Raw genomic sequence first — 23,357 nt, 5'->3', positions numbered from 1 at the left:
AAAAACTTATTGAATAAAAAAGATTAAGTCTGCATTCTGGTTCTTCCACTTATCTTAAAGTTATAAAACTCTGCATTTACATCTTAGTATTTTGTATTGTCTGAGAAACACAAATCTACTTAGAAAAAATAAAGTCCCAGGAGCTTCCCATATTTTTATGGAACATGAAATGACAAGGCAACTGGCAAAGCTTCTCAGAAAAACCTAGTATTTTATATTTATTTGCAAGAGAGAGGGCAAAAATGTGTGTCTAAGAAGTTAAGACCCTTTCTAAGAACATTAAATCTTACATTTAAGTCCTACCCACATACTTCTGTCACTGTATAGAAGCAGTCTACAATTGGAAAATCTTAAAAACAAAAAGCAACATGATCGATAGGGCAGTAGGGAAAACTTTAGACAAGACTAATACTGGAAAATAGTCCCTGTGATTGTCCAATGAAATCACTCCAAGCCAGACCTGAAAAGTCAATAATGCCTATGAAATCACAAGAAAAATAAGGGTCTAAGTTTTCAATGTCAGACTAATGAAATCTTCTCAAAACTAAATACAACAAATTCACAACAACAAAATAGCAACAATGATTCTTATCTAAACATTACCTGCTTTAAAGATCTGACCACCTGTTTGGCTCTACTACCTCCAAACCAGCGTTTGCAAATACAAAATATATTGAAACTTCTGGCATTTGTTATTAACAGTCAGTTAACTAGGAAGCATAAAACAGCATGAAGTAATGCTTTTTCAGATGTATTACACACTAGTAATCTTCTATCATCTGCAACAATTTTTTACCATCAAATATTAGAATAAAAACTTCCAATACAACAAATTAAGTCATAGAATCACAGAATGGTTTGGGATGGAAGGGTCCTTTAAGATGATCTAGTTCCAACTCCCCTGCTTTAGGCAGGGACACCTCCTTCTAGACCAGGTTGCTCAAAGCTCCATCTAGCCTGGCCTTGAATGCCTCTGGAGTTGGAGTATCCAAAGCCTCAGTGTGCAACCTGTTCCAGTGTCTCAGTCCCCTCACAGTAAAGAATTTCTTCCTAATATGTAGTCTAAAACTATCTTCTTCCAGTTTAGAGCCACTTCCCCTCATCCTATTGCTACATGCCCTTCTAAAAAGTTCATCCCTAGTTTTTCTGTAGGTCCCCTTCAGGTACTGGAAGGTCAATATAAGGTTCTTCCACACCCTTCTCCAGGCCAAAGAGCCCCAGCTCTCTCAGCCTGTTTCCATAGGTACTCCAGCCCTCTGACCACCTTCGTGGCCCTTCTCTGGACCAACCCTGCATATCCTTCTTGTGCTGGGTGCCCCAGAACTGGATGCAATACTCCAGGTCTCCAAGTCTATGAACATTCATAGCACAGGAATCAAGAATAATTTCATTTAAAAGTCTTAACCTGAAAACTCACAAAAACTTTCCCAGAATCATCACTACACTCTGCTTTTCAAGTCAACAGAACAAATAAGTGGTTGTTTCTACCAGGAAAATGTCAGTGAGATGGACATCTGTACTCTGTATCTGCCAAACTTGCTCAGCATGTGCCACAGATATTGTCCTTTGTGTTGTAGAAGCCAAAGGAGAAAGACAAAAGTAATTGGCATTACAAGCAGTGCAAGCTTCAAGAAATTAATTTTAACTCACAGCATGTAGAAGCATGACTCACTTTTGTTCTCTAATTTGATTTGATCATATCCAGAGCACAAGATACATGAGTTTTTCTAACAAGTTAAAGGTTATGACTTTTTATCTGTCACTCTTGAAAACAATAGAGAAGTGGACAAACACCTGATGCAGACTATTAAACCCATATTCCTGCTAATGTAAAAATCAGGTTTTGCTTTGAAGACCCTAAAAATTCTTCAAATTCTGGAGCAGGGCTGCAGATAGTAAGAGGATTTGTTCAACATAAACATACTTCGCACAAAACACTGTTGAAAATACAAGCATACTGCAAGAAATGAAATGAAATTACCTGGAGTATCTTGTAATGATCTTGATGTGAAAGAGCTTTTTCTTTTTTCTCCTTCAAGAAATTCATTTCTTGAACACTGTGCTTTTCCAGTAAATATTCTATTTCCTGTAAAGATTACAAAATATAGTAAGAGAAATTAAAAATGTTTGTGAACTGTGAAAATACAGATTTAGGTCATCATTCCAACTAGCTTCAGTTCTGAAGACAATGACATTTTCTATCATAACATCAGAAAATACTTAAAGTCAAGTATTTCTGCATTTTAAATAGTTTGTCTTTCAAACAAAAGAAAACAGTCTTTCTTCAGCTGAAAACCTTATAAAGTACTTTTAGAAAATGATTCCACTAAAAGGCACCTCAATCTCCAAAATGGCTAGAACCTTAACATAACCAAAACCATACTGTGGCCTGCTCCCTCCCCAACACCATCATGGTGGTAGCTTTTCCCCACTGTATGGCCCAGTCTGGCCCCAAGTATGCATCCGTCCCTCAGGAACAACAATCAGTGTGTGATGGGCGCTGTTTCAGCTGAAATCAGCATAAGGCGGGGAGGGGGGGGAGAGAGAGGGGAGAGCACAGTGAAGTGTTAAGGCAAATAATTGCATGCACTTTGATACACTGGCTACACACAGTCCTTTGTACAGTGAACAACATGCAGCCTTGAATTCCATTTTGACAATGGAATTTGTCAAAAGGTATAAAGATTGCTTAGAAAATCACCATATTTTTTTCACACATTTACAACCACATTTTCAGTTCACATAAATTAATTAATTTACATTAATTGCAAGTTTTCAGATGGAATATACAGAGTTGCAACCACACATTCAACTCAAAGAAAAATCTGATAATGCCTCTTTACTAGACTTCTATAAGACCCTTCTGATGAGAGAAAAATATCACTTGCTTCACAATCACACCTTGTTCATGTCATCACTTTTTTGGCAATACATATATTTCTAAACAACTGTTTTTAAGGGTAAAGGACAAGAGTGAAATGCTTTGATGAACTAAGAAGTGCAAACACTTCCACTGAACAAGAGTGATGTAGCTCTTTTTTTAATGTTCCAATTAAAAAAATTAAAATGCAAAATAAGGTTTGTTAGCTATTGTTAGTTATTGTTAGCTATGTTATTGTTAAAGTATATGTAGCCCAAGATAATTCCTCTTCACTCAGTGAGGTTCACTGAAGCCATGATGCAGTGCTTATCACAGAATCACAGAATCACAGAATTATAGGGGTTGGAAGGGACCTCTAGAGATCATCGAGTTCAACCCCCCTGTCAAAGCAGGCTCCCTACACCACGTCGCACAGGTAGGCGTCCAGAGAAGGAGACTCCACCACCTCCCTGGGCAGCCTTTTCCAGTGCTCCGTCACCCTCACCGTAAAGAAGTTCTTGCGCACATTCGTGCGGAACTTCCTATGCTGAAGTTTCAGCCCACTTCCCCTAGTCCTGTCCCCACGCACTACTGAAAAGAGACCAGCCTCGCCACTATGGCTCCCACACTTCAGGTATTTATAAACCTGGATCAAGTCCCCTCTCAGCCTTCTTTTCTCAAGGCTAAACAGACCCAGTTCCCTAAGTCTCTCATCATAGGGGAGATGCTCCAGGCCCTTCACCATCTTTGTGGCCCTCCGCTGGACTCTTTGCAAGAGATCCCTGTCTTTTTTGTACTGGGGAGCCCAGAACTGGACACAGTATTCCAGATGAGGCCTCACCAGGGCAGAGTAGAGGGGGAGGATCACCTCCCTTGACCTGCTGGCTACGCTCTTTTTAATGCACCCCAGTATGCCATTGGTCTTTTTGGCTACAAGGGCACACTGCTGGCTCATGGCCAACCTGTCGTCCACCAGGACGCCCAGGTCCCTCTCAGCAGAGCTTATCTCTTTGTATATCTCTCTTATAATCTGTACTTAACAAACAGGGAATTAAAAGTTAACCTCACCCTAGACCACCAGGGGGACACTTACTCTCCAGTGTGTCAGTGACCTTTGATTTACTCAGATACACAATGACAAGCACAGTCCTGATTGGTACTCTACAACACTCAGTGCGGAAGCGATATGAAGAATTTAGTTAGTATTATGCTTGTGTAGACAGCCAAAGGAATTTCCAACTTCAGAGACCACAAACTCCCAGAACATTGTTAAAACTTCATACCACATGGCTTTACACTGCGACATTTCATCTTTCTAAATATGGCTCAATTTGGTTATTTTCTCTTAAAAAGCTTTGTAAATGTCCGGGTGTTTTTTTTACAGCAAAAAGAAACATACCTTTTTAATTTTTAATTTTTCTTCCTCAGCAGCATTAAGATTGATTTCTAGATTTGCTAGAGTCTCTTGAAGGCAGCTCTTTGATTCGTTTGTTCTCTGCATCTGACCATCATCCAAAGCAACGGATGTGACTAAGGACTTATCTTCTGTTAAATTCGAAGAGGCAACTGGAATATCTACTTGAATCTAATTTATAAGAAAAACAAAATGGTAAAGGAGATGGCAAAGAGAATATAACATTATGGTCAAGTTAAATTTCATTTCCAATTGAAATTATAGATCTTAATTAATGTAAACACAAAGGTTACTTATTGGTAATCATGCTCTCTTGAGATTAGCCATGCACCCTCTCACATGTATGATGTGCTGGCCAAAAAGAAAGCTTCAACAATGGAACAGTAGCTAGAAGTTCTACTCGCATTCAGACCAATCCTTCATGTCTCCTCTACTGCTTTTCAAGAAATACTTTGTAGAAGGCTTTTAAGAAGGAGGCTGACATCAGATACTTCAGTTCTGAATGCGGTCAAAACACTAAAAAGACGTGAAAAGAGGATAAGAGTGAAACAAAATCGTTGGTCTCAAAGCACCAGGCTTACAGGGAAATAAAATCTCCATGAATAAATCACTCCTTGTTTTTCATCCAATGAAGAATACAAACAGTAGCCATAGAAAGTGAAGTGATTAAACAGATTTTAACTAAAATCAGAATACATTTTTAACCAAAATAAAAATATTGAAACTACAGCAACAGAAAAAGAGTAACTGAGACATGTCTGCAAAAGTTAGCTAATGCTATTTCAGTAAATTGCACAAATACATGAACTGAAACAGAGGCCTCTTGAATATACTACCTAAGACAGAGAAAACATTAACAATACAATACTTTCAGCAAAGCATAAAAATAAATTAGGTGAAATTTTAGATATTTCATGGTACAATTAATGGAAGATAAAGCTTAATTTTCTTTTCCTAATTCATAGAATCATAGAATGATCCGGGTTGGAAGGGACCTCAAGGATCATGTAGTTCCAACGCCCCTGCCTAGCAGGGCCACCAAACATACACCTTTACTAGATCAGGTTGCCCAGGGCCCCATCCAACCTGGCCTTGAACACCTCCAAGGACGGGGCATCCACAACCTCCCCGGGCAGCCTGTTCCAGGGCCTAACCACTCTCCTAGTAAAGAACTTCCCCCTAACATCCAACCTAAATGTTCCCTCCTTCAACTTGGATCCATTTCCCTTAGTCCTGCTGTTGTCAGCTCTTTCAAAGAGTTTACTCCCCTCTTGGGCGTAGGTTCCCTTCAGGTATTGAAAGGCTGCAATGAGGTCACCCCGCAGCCTTCTCTTCTCCAGGCTGAACAAGCCTAACTCCTTCAGCCTGTCCTCATAGGGGAGGTGCTCCAGGCCCCTGATCATCTTTGTGGCCCTCCTCTGGACCCTTTCCAACAGCTCTCTGTCTTTCTTGTACTGAGGGCTCCACACCTGTACACAGTACTCCAGATGGGGTCTCACAAGAGCTGAGTAGAGAGGGACAATCACCTCCCTGTCCCTGCTGACCACCCCTCTCCTGATGGAGCCCAGGATCCCATTTGCCTTCCGAGCCGCCAGAGTGCACTGCTGGCTCATGTTGAGTCTCTCATCCATCAGGACCCCCAGGTCCTTCTCTGCTGAGCTGCTCTCAAGGACTACCTACTCCCAGCCTGTACAGGTGCCTGGGGTTCTTCCGGCCCAAGTGCAAAACCTTGTACTTTGCCGTGTTGAACCTCATTAGGTTCACCTGAGCCCAGCTTTCCAGCCTGTCGAGGTCCCTCTGGATGGCTGCAAAGGAATTTCAAAGGAAAACGCCAGAACTTCAGCTACCATTTGTTTTCTAACAACTTTTTGAAAGCCAACAGCACTTGAGACTGGGGAAGGAGCAGCAAGGGAACATCTCAGTATGTTTTTTAGGAGAGAACTGAATGATACAATGTAATCAATTTCCTAAGCACATAATATTAAAGCAATCACAACCTTTTGATTACTAAATAGCAGAGATCTTGACTGTATACGGATGTGTAAGATCCAGAATATAAAACAGACAGAAAGAAACCTGCAGTTTGTGCTCTCAATTCACTTTCTGTCAAAACAAAGAGAAGCTAGATGTGGCCTGGGACCCTCAAAATAAGGACAAAGACCTGTTACCCAAGGTCAAGAGAAGGCCAAAAGAAAGATCAAAGGGCTGGAGCTCGTCTCCAATGAAGTCAGGCTGAGGGAGCAGGGCTTATGCAGCCTGGAGAAAAGAAGGATACAGTGAGACCACTTTATAGCCTGGAAGTATTGAAAGGAGTCTTTTAGATGGGAAGGGACTCTTTTAACAGGAGATGTAAAGATAGCACAAGGGGTAAAATAGTTTCAAACTAGAAGAGGGTAGATCTAAACAAGAAATTAGAAATCAATTATTTACTCAGCGTGTGGTGAGGCACTGGCACATGATGCCCAGAGAAGCTATGAATACCTCATCTCTGGAGGTACTCAAGGCCAGCTTGTATGGAGTTTGGGCAACTTGATCCAGTGGGAAGTGTCCCTGCCCAGGGTTGGGGGTTGGAACTAGATAATATTTAAGTTCCCTTCCAAACCAAACCATCTTACCATTTTTTGATTCTCCAAATCTAAGAGAAAAAATTAATTCTAATTAAGGGGAAAAATAAATGTTAATTCTCTAGCTGTAATATCACTTAAGAAATAATCATTAGTATATACTACTGTTAAATCTATAAATATATGTGAGAGGTAGATGGTGTTTTTGAAGTGGATATTTCCCGTATTTCTGTATGTAGCACAGGATAAGTTGCCTTTCACAAAAAAAGCTTCTGAACAGAGTAGAGTTGAGACTGGGTTGTTCCAACCTAGGTAAAATTGGCACAGGCAGCAGGTAATTATGTAGGGAAGGGGAGAGACCCATACAGGACAGAATTAGCGTGCAGACTGTTGAAGATATTGTCCTCCTATCACCATAAAAAGTACAGAACATACCCAAAGAAAGTGAGGTGGTGACAGACATCGTATGGAAATATAACTTAGCTATGGAAGTGTAATGTAGCTATGGAAGTGTAATGTAGCTATGGAAGTGTAAACATACCTATGGAAGTGTAACTGTGGCTATGGAAGCGTAACATAGCAACAGCGCCGGAAGACTGTGAGCCTGAGACACTCAACCAATGAGTGCCAGGAGAGGCTTTACCTGTGTTGGATCCAGGTAATATAACAGAATGGATTTCACTGACTAGCTGCGCAATTTCTCCCTTGTCAGAAGGGGGTGTGCATCCATTATTGCAATAATGAATAAACTGATCCTCACAGAGGTCTTTCCCTGATTAGAAATTTTTCATCTTGAGTGTTTCTCACATATACACACACACACACATACCGTATATACTTATAGACATTTTTTGTTACCATTTCCAATTTTCATTCCTAGTACTATAAACATGCCTTTAATATACTTATCACTCTTGCAATCCATACCAAACGAGTACGGAATTTCCCAATTAGAAGACTCAAACACTATTTCCCTATGTCCCACACTCATAAAGAATCAAAAATTATTTTACTTGAGAATCTTAAATCACAAAAATCATCAAAGAGCCAGCAATTGATCTTAAAACACAAACTAAATTTGTACAGAAAAAATGTAATGCTAAGATATTTGATACTTCAAGTTCTCATGTTGAAATACAGATTGCAATTGCTGTTTTACCTGTTCTTCGAGAACAGCTGAGTTTATCACATTGTTGGCTGTCTGAATAGATGTTGGCACATTATCACTTGATAAAGTGAGTGAGTCAGAAGGATCCAGGAAGGATGAAGGCACACCATGCTCCAGATGAACATCAGGAGAAACATTCTGAGATATATGAACTTCAAACTCTAATGCAAGAAATAGAAACAGAAAAACTTGCAAGATGCATTCAAACACTGTTTCTGAAATCTAAACATATCACAGTAGGAAGAAGTTAGAGGAGTCCTAGTCAAATAAGACTATGTAACTTTCACAAAGTAATTGCACTGAAATGTAACTCCATACAGTTATTTTAAGTACTACCACATCAATGACATGCAAATTTAAACAGTCACACTACATTTGGACTTGTAACTTACACAGAGGCTTCAGGAGGCAACTGCCATCGCAAACAGCAGTCTTAACTACTGTCTCTTCTCAGAGCCTTTCAGTTTCAGCATGATCTTGAATCAGTTTAAGACAACTGTAAAACCATATTTGCAAGTTCCCACCTTTTATAAAGTTTTACCAAGACACTTGATAAAAGCAAGTTTCTATTTTAGAACAGATCAAAAAAGATAACAATATAGTTATCTTTTGATAGCAAGTTAATAACTTTATAGCTACGAAAGCAAAAACGTAATTAAATATTGGTGTGAGTTCTCTCATAGCAATTGCCATTTATGCTATAAGAAAAGAGGGTATTTACCAACACTGCACTACAGAAACTAGAGTGCTTTTATGACAGATTCAGATAAACACTAAGTAAAAAGTTACTTTTTTAATTTAATAACAAAATCCTTTCACAATTCTGAGGTGCAACCTCTACTGCCATACCACCAACATCCACCTCAGATATTGCTGGTGAACATAATAAAACCGGAGGCATTTCTTTGAGAATATTTATGTCAGCCATTAAGTATTTCATGAAAAGAAAAAAACTACTAAAATAACATTTTCTTTGAAATCATGTTGACAGTACCATCCTGAAACTCCTGACATAAAGAGGATTTCTGCTTGAGTTAAGTGCAATCAAAAAGTATATGCAGTTGCATTAGAAAAAGTAGCATACATTAGTATATCTGGTGAACTGTAAAGATTACCTGAGGAAGGCTCAGATTCTCAAAATCATCATTGAATGCATTGCATTCATACACATACACAGAACAAGTAAACATATATATTGGCCTAAATACACTCAAAACGACAAATCTGATCCTTGAATCCAGTACACCGTGTTTCACCTTCTCTACCTTCCCCATTTTGGGATTCAGGTTAAGAAAGATGCAAACCTTTATCAACCAAAAAGAAAGAAGAAAGACTACATAACAGAAAATCATCAGGGTGTTAAGCAAAGCAAGAATGTATTTGGACATGTGGAGAGGAAAACAAACAAACAAACAAACAAACAAACAAACAAAAAAGGAAACTGAATGAAAATGCTAGAGAACAGTATTTCAATATTAATAATAATAAAAAAAAAAAACAACCAACAAAACAGTAAACAGTTTAGGTAACCAAGACCAACAAAAATGCACTTGGAAACAGAGGACTCTTCTCCATCATCTTCAATGTGACTTTTCAGGCTTTCTTTATGTAACATAAGTTACCTGTGAAATCAACTAAAAGATTATGCTTAACTTTTCCCTGCCCTTCCAAATGCCTATTCATGAAAAAAAGGCAGCTTCCTAAAGCCATTACTTCTTCTATTAGTTCAAATGACAGAGATGGTAACAGAGAATACCACCTTTCGAGCTGCTAAAAAATATAATAATTACAACAAAACCAACAATAAGGTCTCAGTTTTATGCTTTCACTTGATATCCTGACTTTCAGCATGAAATCTGTTTTCAATAGATGGAACATCAACTATTGTAGCATACCAGATAATTCTGACTGAGCAGACAAGATGTTTCTGGGATTAAAACTATTAGCTCAAACAGAAAATCCTAGCACAATGCTGATTCCCAAGTTGTTACCATTCATACTTTTGTTATGATCACTGGAATACAGCCATTTTCACACAATTAATTTATCACAGAAGCAAAAATCATGAGACTGAGACACATTAGACAGCCTTTCAAATAATACTTTTTTTGTGCGCATAACTTTCTATAATCAAGTTGAGCTTTCAGTTTAAAATTTTGAGGAGCAAGATAAAAAACAATTAAAAAAAAACAACTCAATTCTTCAACTGTCAAGATAACATCTGGAAAATAAGGAGCAACAACTGATAACCACTCTGAATGCTTTGGCTTCTACTAAACACATGACCTTGCAGAAGATAAGGCAAGCCTGAGGTATCTTTTTTTATTATTTTATTTTATTTTTTTAAACAAAGCTTTCAATTTCAGCAGCAAAGACTCATCATTCTAGGAAAATCTAATATTTGCTATGTCTATCAATCGAGATCTCTTAATTCATTCTTTTTGAGTATGTAACAGGTGATACAAAATTGCATTAGTATTTTAGTTCAGCTTAAACCATGTTTATGAAGATCACCCCTCAATACTGAACATAATATCATGCTTACGTTTATTGCATTATTATGCTTATGTTTTGTACTCCTGGATTGTGAGTGTCCTGCTGTTTTCTCTCTGACAGATCCTGAAGTGTTTAACATTCCTCTGAGGGATGAAGTAAGCTGAAGAAGGTCTTAGTTACAGCAGGCAAATGCAGCAATGTCAGCTGTGTTGGTTTGCCCATTAATCCAGACTCATAAATTCATGACTGATTGCCTACCCCAAAACAGAGTTCTGTGCCTTCCAGCTACTCTCTTACATAAAGGGATACTCCCTATCCCAGTTTTTTCTTCTTAAAGGGCCTACCCTTCATCCATTCCAACATTTTAGTCATTCAAGCTATCTCCATCATTTTGTCTGTGATCTCTGTGAGATCATAGTTCTGCACACAGAATTCTAATTGATCCTGTTTGATCATCACATACTGTGTTTTAGAGTACCAGCCACTTCAGAAAGGCCCCGTTTGTACTGATTTGTCAAAAGAGAAATGAGAGCTCTGCTAATAATGCTATTCCACATGCATTTACTTATGCGTGAATACTTGGGTTGATCCTAGTTCAGCCTTGTTTTGTTGATTATGAAGTCTTTTCTATTTCCACCCACCCAGACCATTTGCTTGTCACTCTATTCACCATTTCCTCACTCAGTCACTCCTTCTCCCTAGTTGAACATTTCATGGACTTGTTTTGCTCTTTTTTTTTTTTAGGTTCATGTATTACTGTCAAAAAACAAGGAAAAGAATTTACATCAGACAGTTCAGAATACAGCCTGCATTACAGATTGAAACTAAACTTTCACTAAGATCATCTGATAATTCACTTGCATAAAGGTACAAACAAGGTTTTTCTTTCAGAGCAACAAAACTAAGTCTTAGAAAAGAAAACCAGATTGATTTATAACACAGTCTACATACATTGCTCTGAAAGTAATGAGTCCTATTTATGTTCATGGAAACTGCAACAGATACAAAGTGCACAGTAAAGCTATTTAGTGGCACAAATTCTCAGCTACAAAGCACCATTTTTAACACAGACACCAATAAAAAATATGCATTATTGTCAGCAATGAACTAGAGTCTGTACACTGCATTTATAAAAATCTTCATGGCTGTCCAGAAAGTGGTTTGTCTTTCACATCACTTTCACTGCAGCTGACATGCACCATCCACCTCTGAAACACACCACTTATCACCTCACTGTGCTAACATCCACTGTTTGGTCTCCATAAACATTCAGCAAGCACCAGTGGGTGCCATTTTTCTGCAAGAAGGAATTCTGTGGCACAGCTTTGGTTCATACACACTTCCATGTCAGACATTATTTTGTCAGACTGCTCCTCTGCTGTCATCTGTTGCATGGAACAAAATGTAACAGAATATTGGTGGGAAGGTTCAGTCTCTACTGCCATACCACCAACATCTGCCTCTGACATTGTGGGCCAACATAATAAAACGGGAGGTATTACTTTTAGATCAGCCTTCATTCTCAGCCCTTGCAACAGACTCTCCATACTTCATATTGAGAGTATTCTTAGAGTAAAGAAGTTCCTTTTTTTTCTATCCATTATTGACTTAAGAGCCAATAAACATTTCTCACTTGTATTCCTCAATAACATGCAACTTTGAGAAGTACAGCTTCTGAAAATATTCAGGAACATTCTTATGCCTATCTTTCACTGCTGTCTACTATTTTATTGCATATACACACTCATGTACTAGCATTTACAATGAATAGAGAACAAGAATATATTATTAACAATTTCAATGCTGGGTTTTTTATTTATTGTTTTTCTAAATCAATACCTGTAGGAAATGCTGCCCATGGAATAGCAGGAGATGTAGTCTGCTTGTCACCATTTCCACATTCATAGCTCTCTGCTGCCTACAAACACAGAAAAAAAATGATACTATTTATAAAATGCTATACATATTAAAAAAAAAAAAAAAAAAAAAAAGTTTAAACACTTATTTACCACAGTTTTCATATAGTAAACAAGAATGTAAGTTTATAAGCAACTTATGTAATTACATTGAGCATGCATCTTACCATCAGAAAACTATAGATTTGAGTCAAATATAAATAATCTATACAAGGAGAGCGTGAAATAAAAACTCTGCCAGCAATATAGAATGCCTGAACAGTGAAACAACACAAATGTAGTAGTATAATAGACCAGATACATGGTATGTGTAGAGGCATAGGAGACATGCTTATCGCAGAACAAATATCAGCTATGTGTAAAAAAATGAAATTTAGCTTAAGAAGATTTATGATACTTGAGAATACAATATTTAGAAAGTTAAAGATTAAACAAAATCTATTTATCATCCCCTATTTCAGTACAACTCCAGAATAAAATATTAGACCCCATTACTAAAGTGCATAACTACTAATTTGGCATTTTCATAAAGTTAACAAAATTAACAGAAGCACAGGTGTAACATATTCCTTGAAAATAATACTGTCAAAACTATTTCCACATAAACAGTTAGGTTTCAAAATTAAATCAACATACCTCAAATCCTCCAAAATCATCATCATCCATTTTTCAACAAGTACTACAGCATGGCAGAAATCCTGATTTAAAAACAAAACCCAAATCACTAATTATTCATATCTTTTTTACCCAAAAAATAAAAAAAAATAAAAAAATTAAAATGAAAAATGTACTGCTCATTTTAAAGAACAAACTTATTTAAAGTATTATAATCCTGAAGACCAGCAAGATAAAGTAATACAACGCAATACACTGCAGGAAAATGAGTATATTTCATTAGAATCATAGAATCATAGAATCACCAAGGTTGGAAAAGACCTAAAAGATCATCCAGTCCAACCGTTCACCTATCACCAATATCTCCCACTAAACCATGTCCCTCAAAACAACATCCAACCTTGAACACCCCCAAGAGCTGGTGACTCCACCACCTCCCTGGGCAGTCCATTCCTGTGCCTCACCACACTTTCTGAGAAGTAATATTTCCTAATGTCCAGCCTGAATCTCCCCTACTGCAGCTTGAAAACGTTTCCTCTAGTCCTATCACTAATGACACAAGAGAAGAGGACGACCCCCAGCTCACTACAACCTCCCTTAAGGAAGTTTTAGAGAGCAAAAAGGTCTCCCCTGAGCTTCCTCTTCTCCAGGCTGAACATTCCCAGCTCCTTCAGCCACTCCTCATATGGCCTGTGCTCCAGACCCCACACCAGCTTAGTTGCTCTTCTTTGAACATGTTCCAAGGCCTCGATGTCCTTCTTGCAGTGAGGTCATTTGGTCATTTTCATTGGTCAGTTTCATAAGACAAATGCATTAATTCTATGTTCAAGTAGGAGTCAGAAGAAAAAAATGGACTCCTACATTGTAACTCAGTTAAATGACAGATGAATAAACACCTGGATACAAGTGCTTCCTAGCTCATCTACGTGTACTTCCTAGCCTTATCAACTTCTCATTCAGAAGTGTATTCAGTTATCCAAATGCTTAACTTTAATTCCACAAGCAATCTGAAATCATCCCAGTGTACAAGTTCTACAAAAGATCAAGAGCCCTATAGAAAAGAAGGAAGGAAGGAAGGGAGGAAGAAAGAAAAAGAATTTCACACAGAGGTTACAAGGGCTAGAGCTGCAAGATTTCTTTAAGAAGCAAATTTTTATTGGTACAAGTAAAATAGGTTCGAACTTTTAAGACGGAATTTGAAAATCTTCAAGAGCTTCAAGATAAGCACAATGATATTGAGGAACTTTTCAAAACAAGAAAGAAAGTAACAACTGCTTTTTAAAATGGGAAAATAGAACAAGTTATTTTTTAAGTTATGTTTACTGGTCTGAAACATAGAAGACAATTCTCTACTACCTACATAAATGATACTAACAGCAACATAATCCAGTTCATCTGAATATTAAATAAATAAATAAATAAATAAACATTTTCAGACTGTAAGATTCTGAAATGAAGAGTTTTCTTAATTAATAATGAACATAACTCAATTTAACGACATGGTAATACGCAGTATACTTTACAGCTCTGTGATCATGAATTAAAAGATAAAAACAGTGTCTATCCTTAAGTTTTTTTTCCAAATCAGCACCATGATTAAATCAGATGTTTCCTGCATTTCCCATTTATTCTTAGTCATCGGCACAAACTGCAGTTCAGAAAAATCCTGCAGTGAATTTCTGGAAATTTTTTTGCTACCACAGAGATCCTTCTCTAGGTTTCATGGAGGGGTTGATTGAGATTTTACAAACTGATCAGCATTTTTGAGTTGTAGCCCTAAATTCTGTGGTATTTTGAAATATTTATAGTTCAGCTGACATTCCTTTTACAAAACTGCAGGATAAGTTACACTGCTAATTAAAGCAACCCAAGATTCTTCCATGAACCCATGTCAGTTCATGGAAGAGTATAATACATAAATATGGAAAAAAATAAAATAAAATCAACACGATATGCAAATGAAGGATGACACAAAAAACGTCTAGGTTTTTTAGGTTTTTTTTTCCTTTAAACAAAATGTCAAAACATTTGTAAAGTTAATCGACCTCAGTTTATAGGATAGAGAAACTTAATACTATGAAAGCACATCTTCAGAAACAGAACAGTTCAAAAGGTTTGGAGTACATCTCCAAAATTCTGTCAAACTCGACACATTCAGTTTATATCTGTTGAAAAACATTAGCAGGAAAAGCTTAAATAAACATCTTCCGAAGTTTAACATATTTATTTCCAAGTTCTTGTTGATAAACTTCAATTAAATCAACACTATTAAAATGTAAGTAGATCTGGTTCAACTAAAAAAGATCATGATCCAATAACTACCTTTTATTTTCTCAAATACACATCTTTTTAGGGACTGCAAATGTTTAGTTTGTTTTGAGTAGCTTTCCAGTCAGTGTTAATCTTAACTTCACACATTCTGTTAACATTCAGAGCTTTAATATGCTATTGGAATTGTAATAGCACTGCAGAATCAAGGAAGCAATGTATAAACGAGAAAGTGAATATACATTACTAAATGACATTCCAAGACAAGTTGGCAAATTATAGAGGCATTGTAAAATTTAACCTAAATCTGAGGTACCAAAAGGAATCTGAAAATTCTGGATTAATTATATTTAGTATAAAAGGCTGCTATGTTAAACAAGCTACTCTTGATTTAAAAAGAGCTTCCGTGTGAAAAAGAATGTGAACTGCTACATACATAAAACCATAAGAACACTCAATAATCGCATTCAGTTTAATTTGAATTAAAACATACGATAATAATAGGCCTTTTGGCATCAATGATTACTGAAGCACTAGTGTCATATAACCCTGTATATAGCCTGATTTACTTCATAACAGAAATTTTATTTTACTATACTTAACACAATTGATTCAGCTAACAAAAATGTTTCTGGAAAAAGGTGAAATTGCTTTCTTAACTCTTACTTTTCCTCCAAACTAACTGCTTTAGAATAAACTCAGTCTAAAAACATGTTCCTGAAATATATCTAATATATATTTCATTTCATATAGTGTGGCTTAGTACCTTAACAAGAACTTTTAAAACTATATAATAATAATGTTCTAAACCTATTCAAAGAAACAGCATTCATATAGCAATCGGAGCTAAAATCTTTAGAAAAGCAAAGGACTATTTTATCTACATCATGCATGCCATGGCTTCAGGTCCCATAGGCCCTACTAGAAGTTACTTCAAAGTACCACATTAGAAAAAGCAGATTTTTTCACCAAAGAGCAAGAGCAACTCTCTTTTTCTCAGAACCAGTTGTTAAATCTCAACTGGATAAAGTACATTCCACATTCAGTACCATGTTTTAGAACACAAACTGGAAGAAATTCAGAGATGTGTAACAAACCAATTTTGGAAAGGCATACTAAATTAGAGAAGTTGGGTGGAGTAGGGCTGAAGGAAAACAAACAAGAATCTATAAAATATGAAAAATAATATTAGAAGAAGAACACTGATCAATTAATTTAATTTATCATCACATGCACCACTTTTCTGCAGTAAATGGAAACGTCTCTGTAGGAAAAACATGTATTAAACATTAGCAAGAATTTCCAAGAAGGCAACAACAAACCACAACAAGAACACTTTTAAGTACTTAGAGATACATAAAACAGGAATAAGTCACTTTTAACACACACACACATACACACACACACAAATGCAGGGTAAAAGAAGAAAGAAGAATTAACTTGTAATTGGCTCCATCCTCTTTACATTACATTTCACATACAGTATTCATATTCTTCAGTTCATGATCAGACTTATCTTAACATTACCTCGTTTCACAAATTTTAACAAACATTTCTTGGCTGTTTGTCTAACATGATTTTGAATCATTTCCCTGTACCATCTAAATGGAACAGAGGAAAACAACATCCTAAAGAAATCCAAGAATCAATGGTGTTTCTATGTCTAACTGCTAATCCACTGATTTCCAAGTCTTTAGAGATTCCATATGAATACTAGGCTAAATGATGCTAGGAAGGATCCCTTGCTACATAGAATACACTTTCACACATTTAAATGCACCTCTACTTTTGAACAAAAAGCTAAGTTTCTAGTCCATAAAAAAGAAGCATTAGCCTGCTTACATATTCTGTTTAATGGAGAAAAAAAAAAAAAAAAAAAAAAAAAAAAAAAAAGAAAAGAAAAGAAAAGAAAAAATAAAAGAAAGCAAACAAAAAACAACAGAAAAAAAACAACCAAACAACAGAAAAATCAGACAGCAACTGGCAAATTTGGCAGGTATTATATGTAAGCAAATTACAATATATAGACTAAATCCTAATGAACTTGGGACAAAAGGCATTTCAGAAATTCAGAAGTTCAATATCTTAGTCTAAGAACTATTACTAGGAGACACTGTCTTTCCAAGAATATATTACTTCTTGCATAAAACTTTTCTTTCCTTAGGGACTTACATCTTATAGAATCATAGAATCATTTGAGTTGAAAGAGACCTTTAAATGCCATCTAGTCCAACTCCCCTGCAACAAACACAAGAGGTATCTACAGCTAGGTCAAGTTGCTCTGAGTCCCCTACAGTCTAATCTGGAACATCACCAAGGACGGGCCTTTCATCACCTCTCTAGGCAACCTGTTCCAGTCCTTCATTATCCTTATTGATAAGAACTTCCTCCTTATATCTAAACTAAATCTCCCATTCTTTCATTTGAAACAGTCTCCCCTTATGTTATCACAACAGGCCCCGCTAAAGAGTGTGTCCCCTTCCTTCTGTCTTGCTTTAGATACTAAAAGGCCTCTACTAGCTTCCCCCAGAGCCTTCTCTTCTCCAGACTGAACAGCCACAGCTCTCTCAGCCTGTCCTCATAGGGAAGGTGTTTTATCCCTTGAATCACTTCTGTCGCCCTCCTCTGGATGCACTCCAACAGGTCCATGTCTATCTTGTACTGGGGACTCCACATCTGGATGCAGTACTCCAGCTGAGGTTTCACCAGTACAGAGCAGAAAGACAGGATCACCTCCCTTGACTGGCTGACAACACTTCTTTTGATGCAGCCCAGGATATGGTTGGTATTCTGGGCTGCAAGGGCACACTGCTGGCTCATGTCTGGCGTATCATCCACCAGTACCCCCAGGTCCTCTTTGTCAAGACTGTACTCTATCAATTCTTCTCCTAGTTTGTATAGATGGTGGATGTTACAGCAATCCAGGTGCAAGACCTTGCACATGGATTTTTTAAAACTCGTGAGGTTCTCCTGAGCCCACTGCTCAAGCTTGTCTAGGTCTGTCTGGTTGGCATCCCATCCCCTAGGCGTGTCGACTGCACCACACAGCTTGATGTCATCTGCAGAACTCCTGAAGGTCCACTCAGCTCCACTACTGACACCACTGATGAAGATGTTAAAGAGTCTCAATACTAAGGTTACTAAGGTAATCTAAAGGTCTCAGTACTGACCCGAGGGACACCACTCACCACTGATCTTCATCCAGACATTGAGCCACTGGCCACCACTCTCTGGGTATGATCTCATAACCAGTTCTTCAGCCACTGAACAGTCCACCCATTGAATCCACATCTTACCAGTTTGAAGAAAAGAATGTTGTAGGGAGCCATGTTAAAGGCCCTTATTTAAGTCGACACTGAAGACATCAGTGGCTCTTCCTTTGTGCAGTGATAGTTATACAACCATAGGCAGGTGGGTCAGGAAGGACTTGCCTTTGATGAAGCCATGCTGCTTGCCCCTTATCACCTGCCTCTCTTCCAGGTTTATTAACACAGCCTCCAGGAAGATATGTTCCATGACATTCCCTGGCACTGTTGTGAGGCTTACAGATTGGTAGTTCCCTGTGTCATTCTTTCTACCCTTCTTACATTGCCTTTTCCCCAGTCACCAGGGACTTCACCTGACTGCTGCAACTATCACTGAGAGTGGACTGGCAACTACATCAGCCAATTCCCTCAGGACTCTGAGATGCATCACATCAGAATCCATAGATTTTAGTTCCTAAACTGGTTGCAAACCTGATCTTTGCTCTCAGCAGGAGCGACATTGCTCCCAGAGTTCCCACCATTGGAAGGATCCACTCAGGGAGTGTGTGAAGAGCAGCTGCCAGTGAAGACTAAGGCAAAAAAACGCTTTGTGGCATCAGAATTGGAAAGATTACATTAAATGCTGACAACCCACAGAAAGATAAAAAACAAACAAACAAACAAAAAAAAAAAAAAAAAACAATAAACCAAACCAAACAATAAACCCGAAGCAACACACAGTCATACCATGACTAAATGTGGCCTCTTAAAACATGCCTGTTACTGGAATTAAGAAACCATAAAATTAGGTAATCAACCTTCAAAATGCAGACTCACAGAAATTATGGCTGAAAAAGACACAGGAAGGAGGAGTTAGCCTCTTTTCCCAGATAACTAGCAATAGAACAAAAAGAAATGGCTTTAAGTTGTGTCAGGGAAGGTTCAGGTGGGATATCAAGAAATACTCCCTCTCAAGAATGCTAAGGTATTGGAACAGGATGCCTGGGGGTGGTGGTTTTACTGTCCCTGGAAACATTCAAGAAAAGAAAGAAAAGGGTAGATGTGGTACTGGGTGACATGTTTTAGTGAATATGGCGGTGACGGATTGATGGTTGGTCTAGATAATCTTATTGGCCTTTTCCAACATTAATGGCTCTATGATTCTATGAAATACAGACGTGTACATATCTGAGATGCTTGCAGGCTTTGCTATAGAAAACAGAGCCACCAACGCTCAATCATCAGCTTACTGATCATCATGAGAACTCTGTGAAATATACTTATCTAACAGACAGACTAAAGTCATGTTTTTATACATAGGAAGATGAATAGACTTTCACAATGAATAAGACAAAAAAATAAAAAGAAAAAAAACACAAAAGTAAGTTCAGAGAAAAAGCCCCTTCTTCCCCTTGTCCAGCTGTTCAGAGAAGGAATGTTGTAAACCCTCTATAAATCCTGGTATTCTTCATATCCAGAAGTCAAGATTAGCAGAGATACAAATGTTGAATTAAAAAGAATTCTTCATTCATCTAACTCTGATAAGAATTCAAATAAATTGAATAATTGATCTTTAAGTCAAACATAAGTTTGATTTGATAAGAGAAACAACCAATTCTGCCAGGTACATTCTACAAACCACTGCACCATAATTTTGAGAAGGCAGCTATCGTACTTGCAGAACTTTGTACACTTCAAAGGAACAACTTAGAAAGCACAATGCTCTTAGTGTTGTTTTTAAGCTTCCATTTCTGCAATCTGCCTTACAGCAATATGTTGTTTGTAATGAAAAGCTTTTGCTAACTTTAAAAACACTCAACCAGATACAGTAAAACTGAACTGGAGAAAATTCTACAAAGATAGAATGTACATTCCACATTAAAATTTCAGTATTTATCATTTGTTTTGGGAAGTAAAGTATATATTTGATCAGAGGCAAAAATCAGCAAGACCAAGAGGAGGTAAGACCAGAACCTTTTTACAATTTGGGAAACTTCACTGCATTCTTTATATCTTATGTAATGTTTAAGGAATTAGAATTGTTACCAAAATTACACTGGACTTCCATGAGAAATTAACAATTAATGTCGAAAGCATAACCAATAATTTAGTAATATGATAGGAAATCAGGATGCAGAAGTTGCATGTCAGTTCATCAGAAACTGATTTCAATTTCACTTAACAAGAACATCTTAAGCAATCTTGAGGACTTCAGTAACTGCCTTTCCCAATTTTATTTTAAGAAACATTTTCAATACAACAAAACACAGAATAGGATTAGCCACTAATATATACACCTTTAAAAGCATAATAAGGGTGGGCAACAATCTCAGTAATTATATACAATCCCTAACTGAACAAAAGTTACTCTTTCCTGGATATAGTTCCTATTAAAGAAATTAAACTGTTATTCACGAACCATATTCTCATCTGAAAGTTACTAAGCAAATATAAGCAAAATAAATAAATAAATAAATAGATAAATAAATAAATCCCCAAGTTCCACAAAACACTAAGTAGTAAGATAATCTATAGAATCAATGCTACAAAAATGGGTCCTCATATAACATGGTTCCTCAAACGAGAACTGGCTGAATAGCAGAGCTCAGAGGGCTGTCAACAGCAGCATGAAGCCTAGTTGGAGGCTTGCAACTAGCAAAGTCCCCCAGGGGTTTGTACTGAGTCCAGTCTTGTTCAAAACCTTCATTAATGACCTCGATGAAGGGATATATTGTACCCTCAGCAAGTTTGATCATTATTCAAAGCCGAGAGGATTGGCTGACACACCCGAAGGCTGCACTGCTATTCAGCAAGACTTGGACAGGCTCAAGAGTTGGTTGGAGAGGTACCTTATGATGTTCCACGAGAGCAATTGTAGAGTCCTACACCTGAGAAGGGATAACTGCACACATGAGTACAAGTTAGGAGCTGACCTACTGGAAAGGAACACTGCAGAGAAGGACCTAGGTGTCACTGTGGACTACAGGCAGATTTTGAGACAACAGTGTGCCCTAGAGGCCAAGATGGCCAATGGTATTCTAGGGTGAATTAAAATAGCATGGCCAGTGGGTCAAAGGAAGTGATCCTCTCCCTCTACACTGCCCTAGTGAGGTCACATCTGGAGTACTGTGTCCAGTTGTGGGCTCCTCAGTTGTGTGGCATCACTCTGAGTACTATCTGCACTTCTGGTCTCCACAATACAAAAAGGACTTTAAAGTTTTGAAAGCACCCAAAAGAGGGCATCAAAGCTGGTAACAGGGCTGGAAGGCATGTCTTGTGAGGAGAAGCTGAGGATATTTGGGCTGTTCAGTCTGAAGAAGAGAAGCTAGAAGATCTCATTGCTTGCTGCAGCTCTCTGACTGGAGAAAGCAGAGAGGTACCAGGCTCTGCTCCTGAGAACTGATGGCCACATGCATGGGAATAGCACAAAACTGTACCAGGAGAGACTCAGACCAGGCATTAGGAAAAATGCCTTTACCATGAAGGTTGTTAACTATTGGAATAGGCTTCCTAGTGAAGTGATGATGTACCATGCCGCTTAGCTTTCAGGAGGCATTTAGATAATTCCCTCATTAATATGCTTTAACTTTTGATTAGACATGAAGTGGTCAGGCAACTGAACTTTTCTTTGTAGGTCTTTCTAAAACCAACTGGAAACTAAAGAGAATTACTAGAGGAGGGGAAACAATTTTCCCTTGATGCCCAGCTGCCCAACTGTACATGTAAAACTAAATGTAAAACTACCTGAAAAGCTACTGCAAATGTAAAACTACCACATATGTGGTGTGCATTTAAGTACAGGAAAGAACAAATATAGATTGGAACAGAAGCATTTTCTCCTGGATCAGTAAGAAGGTGTCACCTCTAGGCCAATGTCTAAAATATCTACTTGTGATTCAGAAATAGTTGCTAAGCTTTACTTCAGAGTATTTCCCAAGTTAGAGATCTACCACACAAATATACCATTTTTGACTCTACACTAGACCACAATCCATGGACCACATGGGGATTCCTTGCCCAATTGAATGTACTCAAGACAACATCATCCAGAAGAAAAGACTTCACAAGTACCACAGTGATACTTCAAATTAAGAGGCTGAATGGAGAGAAGGTCTGCATAGTTTGGTTTCTAAACACTTTGGTCACTGAGATCTACCCACAGTCAGGAAAAAAATAGAAAACTAAAAAAACCACACAACTCACTAACAAGACAAGGACAGACTTAACTCCAGAAGGTTACCTCTTGTCAAAAGCAATGTTAGGGACACACTTAGTCACTGAAGATTTTACTTGCCTGTGAGTCTTGGGTCAGCTGTTCCCCAGTTTAAGAACTTATTACTTTAAAACAAAACAAAACAAAACCACTCTTTTTCATTGCAGGTATCTGAACACAAATAAAGACCATATTAACTCTAGAGAAAGGATTGTACTGCCATTCTTCTCCACACATAATGGTCACTTTCTCAGAAGAATTCTAACAACTTAAGATGTTATTGAAAGGCCTTCAAAGGTCTCCAGTCTTCACCACAATCAGTTTCCTGTGACCAGACCACAAAAAGACCAGCTTTTGTTTTATCATAAAATAATCAACCACTTAAATAACTGTAAAATCAATTTAATGTCCCCTTAAAAGCTTTTTGCACCACAAACATCTTTTAACTTCGAAAGCATATATAATGAAAATACATTGTGTTTTCTGAAAAAAGAAAAAAAGGAAAGATACCACAACAAAAGACATTGCTAGAATTAAAGAGCATTTCTGTTTTTCACAGACAGGAATATACACATAATTAATGAAGTCCAGATCAACA

The 23,357-nt window shown here is 37.5% G+C and overlaps 1 protein-coding gene across 2 annotated transcripts in view; it reads right to left on the bottom strand.

Moving 5' to 3' along the window:
• CCDC91 (coiled-coil domain containing 91) overlaps positions 1 to 23,357 on the bottom strand; it is a 141,638-nt gene that overhangs the window by 104,566 nt on the left and 13,715 nt on the right. For both annotated transcript variants that reach the window (XM_072360390.1, XM_072360395.1), the window contains 5 exons: positions 13,055 to 13,116; positions 12,342 to 12,420; positions 7,998 to 8,167; positions 4,260 to 4,445; positions 1,982 to 2,086 (listed from right to left, as the gene is read on the bottom strand). In XM_072360390.1, the coding sequence (XP_072216491.1) occupies positions 1,982 to 2,086; positions 4,260 to 4,445; positions 7,998 to 8,167; positions 12,342 to 12,420; positions 13,055 to 13,084 (570 nt within the window). In that variant the 5' untranslated portion in view covers positions 13,085 to 13,116. The remainder of the gene's footprint in view (positions 1 to 1,981; positions 2,087 to 4,259; positions 4,446 to 7,997; positions 8,168 to 12,341; positions 12,421 to 13,054; positions 13,117 to 23,357) is intronic.

Source organism: Excalfactoria chinensis, chromosome 1 (assembly GCF_039878825.1).
Source record: "Excalfactoria chinensis isolate bCotChi1 chromosome 1, bCotChi1.hap2, whole genome shotgun sequence".
NCBI lineage: Eukaryota > Metazoa > Chordata > Aves > Galliformes > Phasianidae > Excalfactoria > Excalfactoria chinensis.
This window is presented reverse-complemented; position numbering and strand designations above follow the sequence as displayed.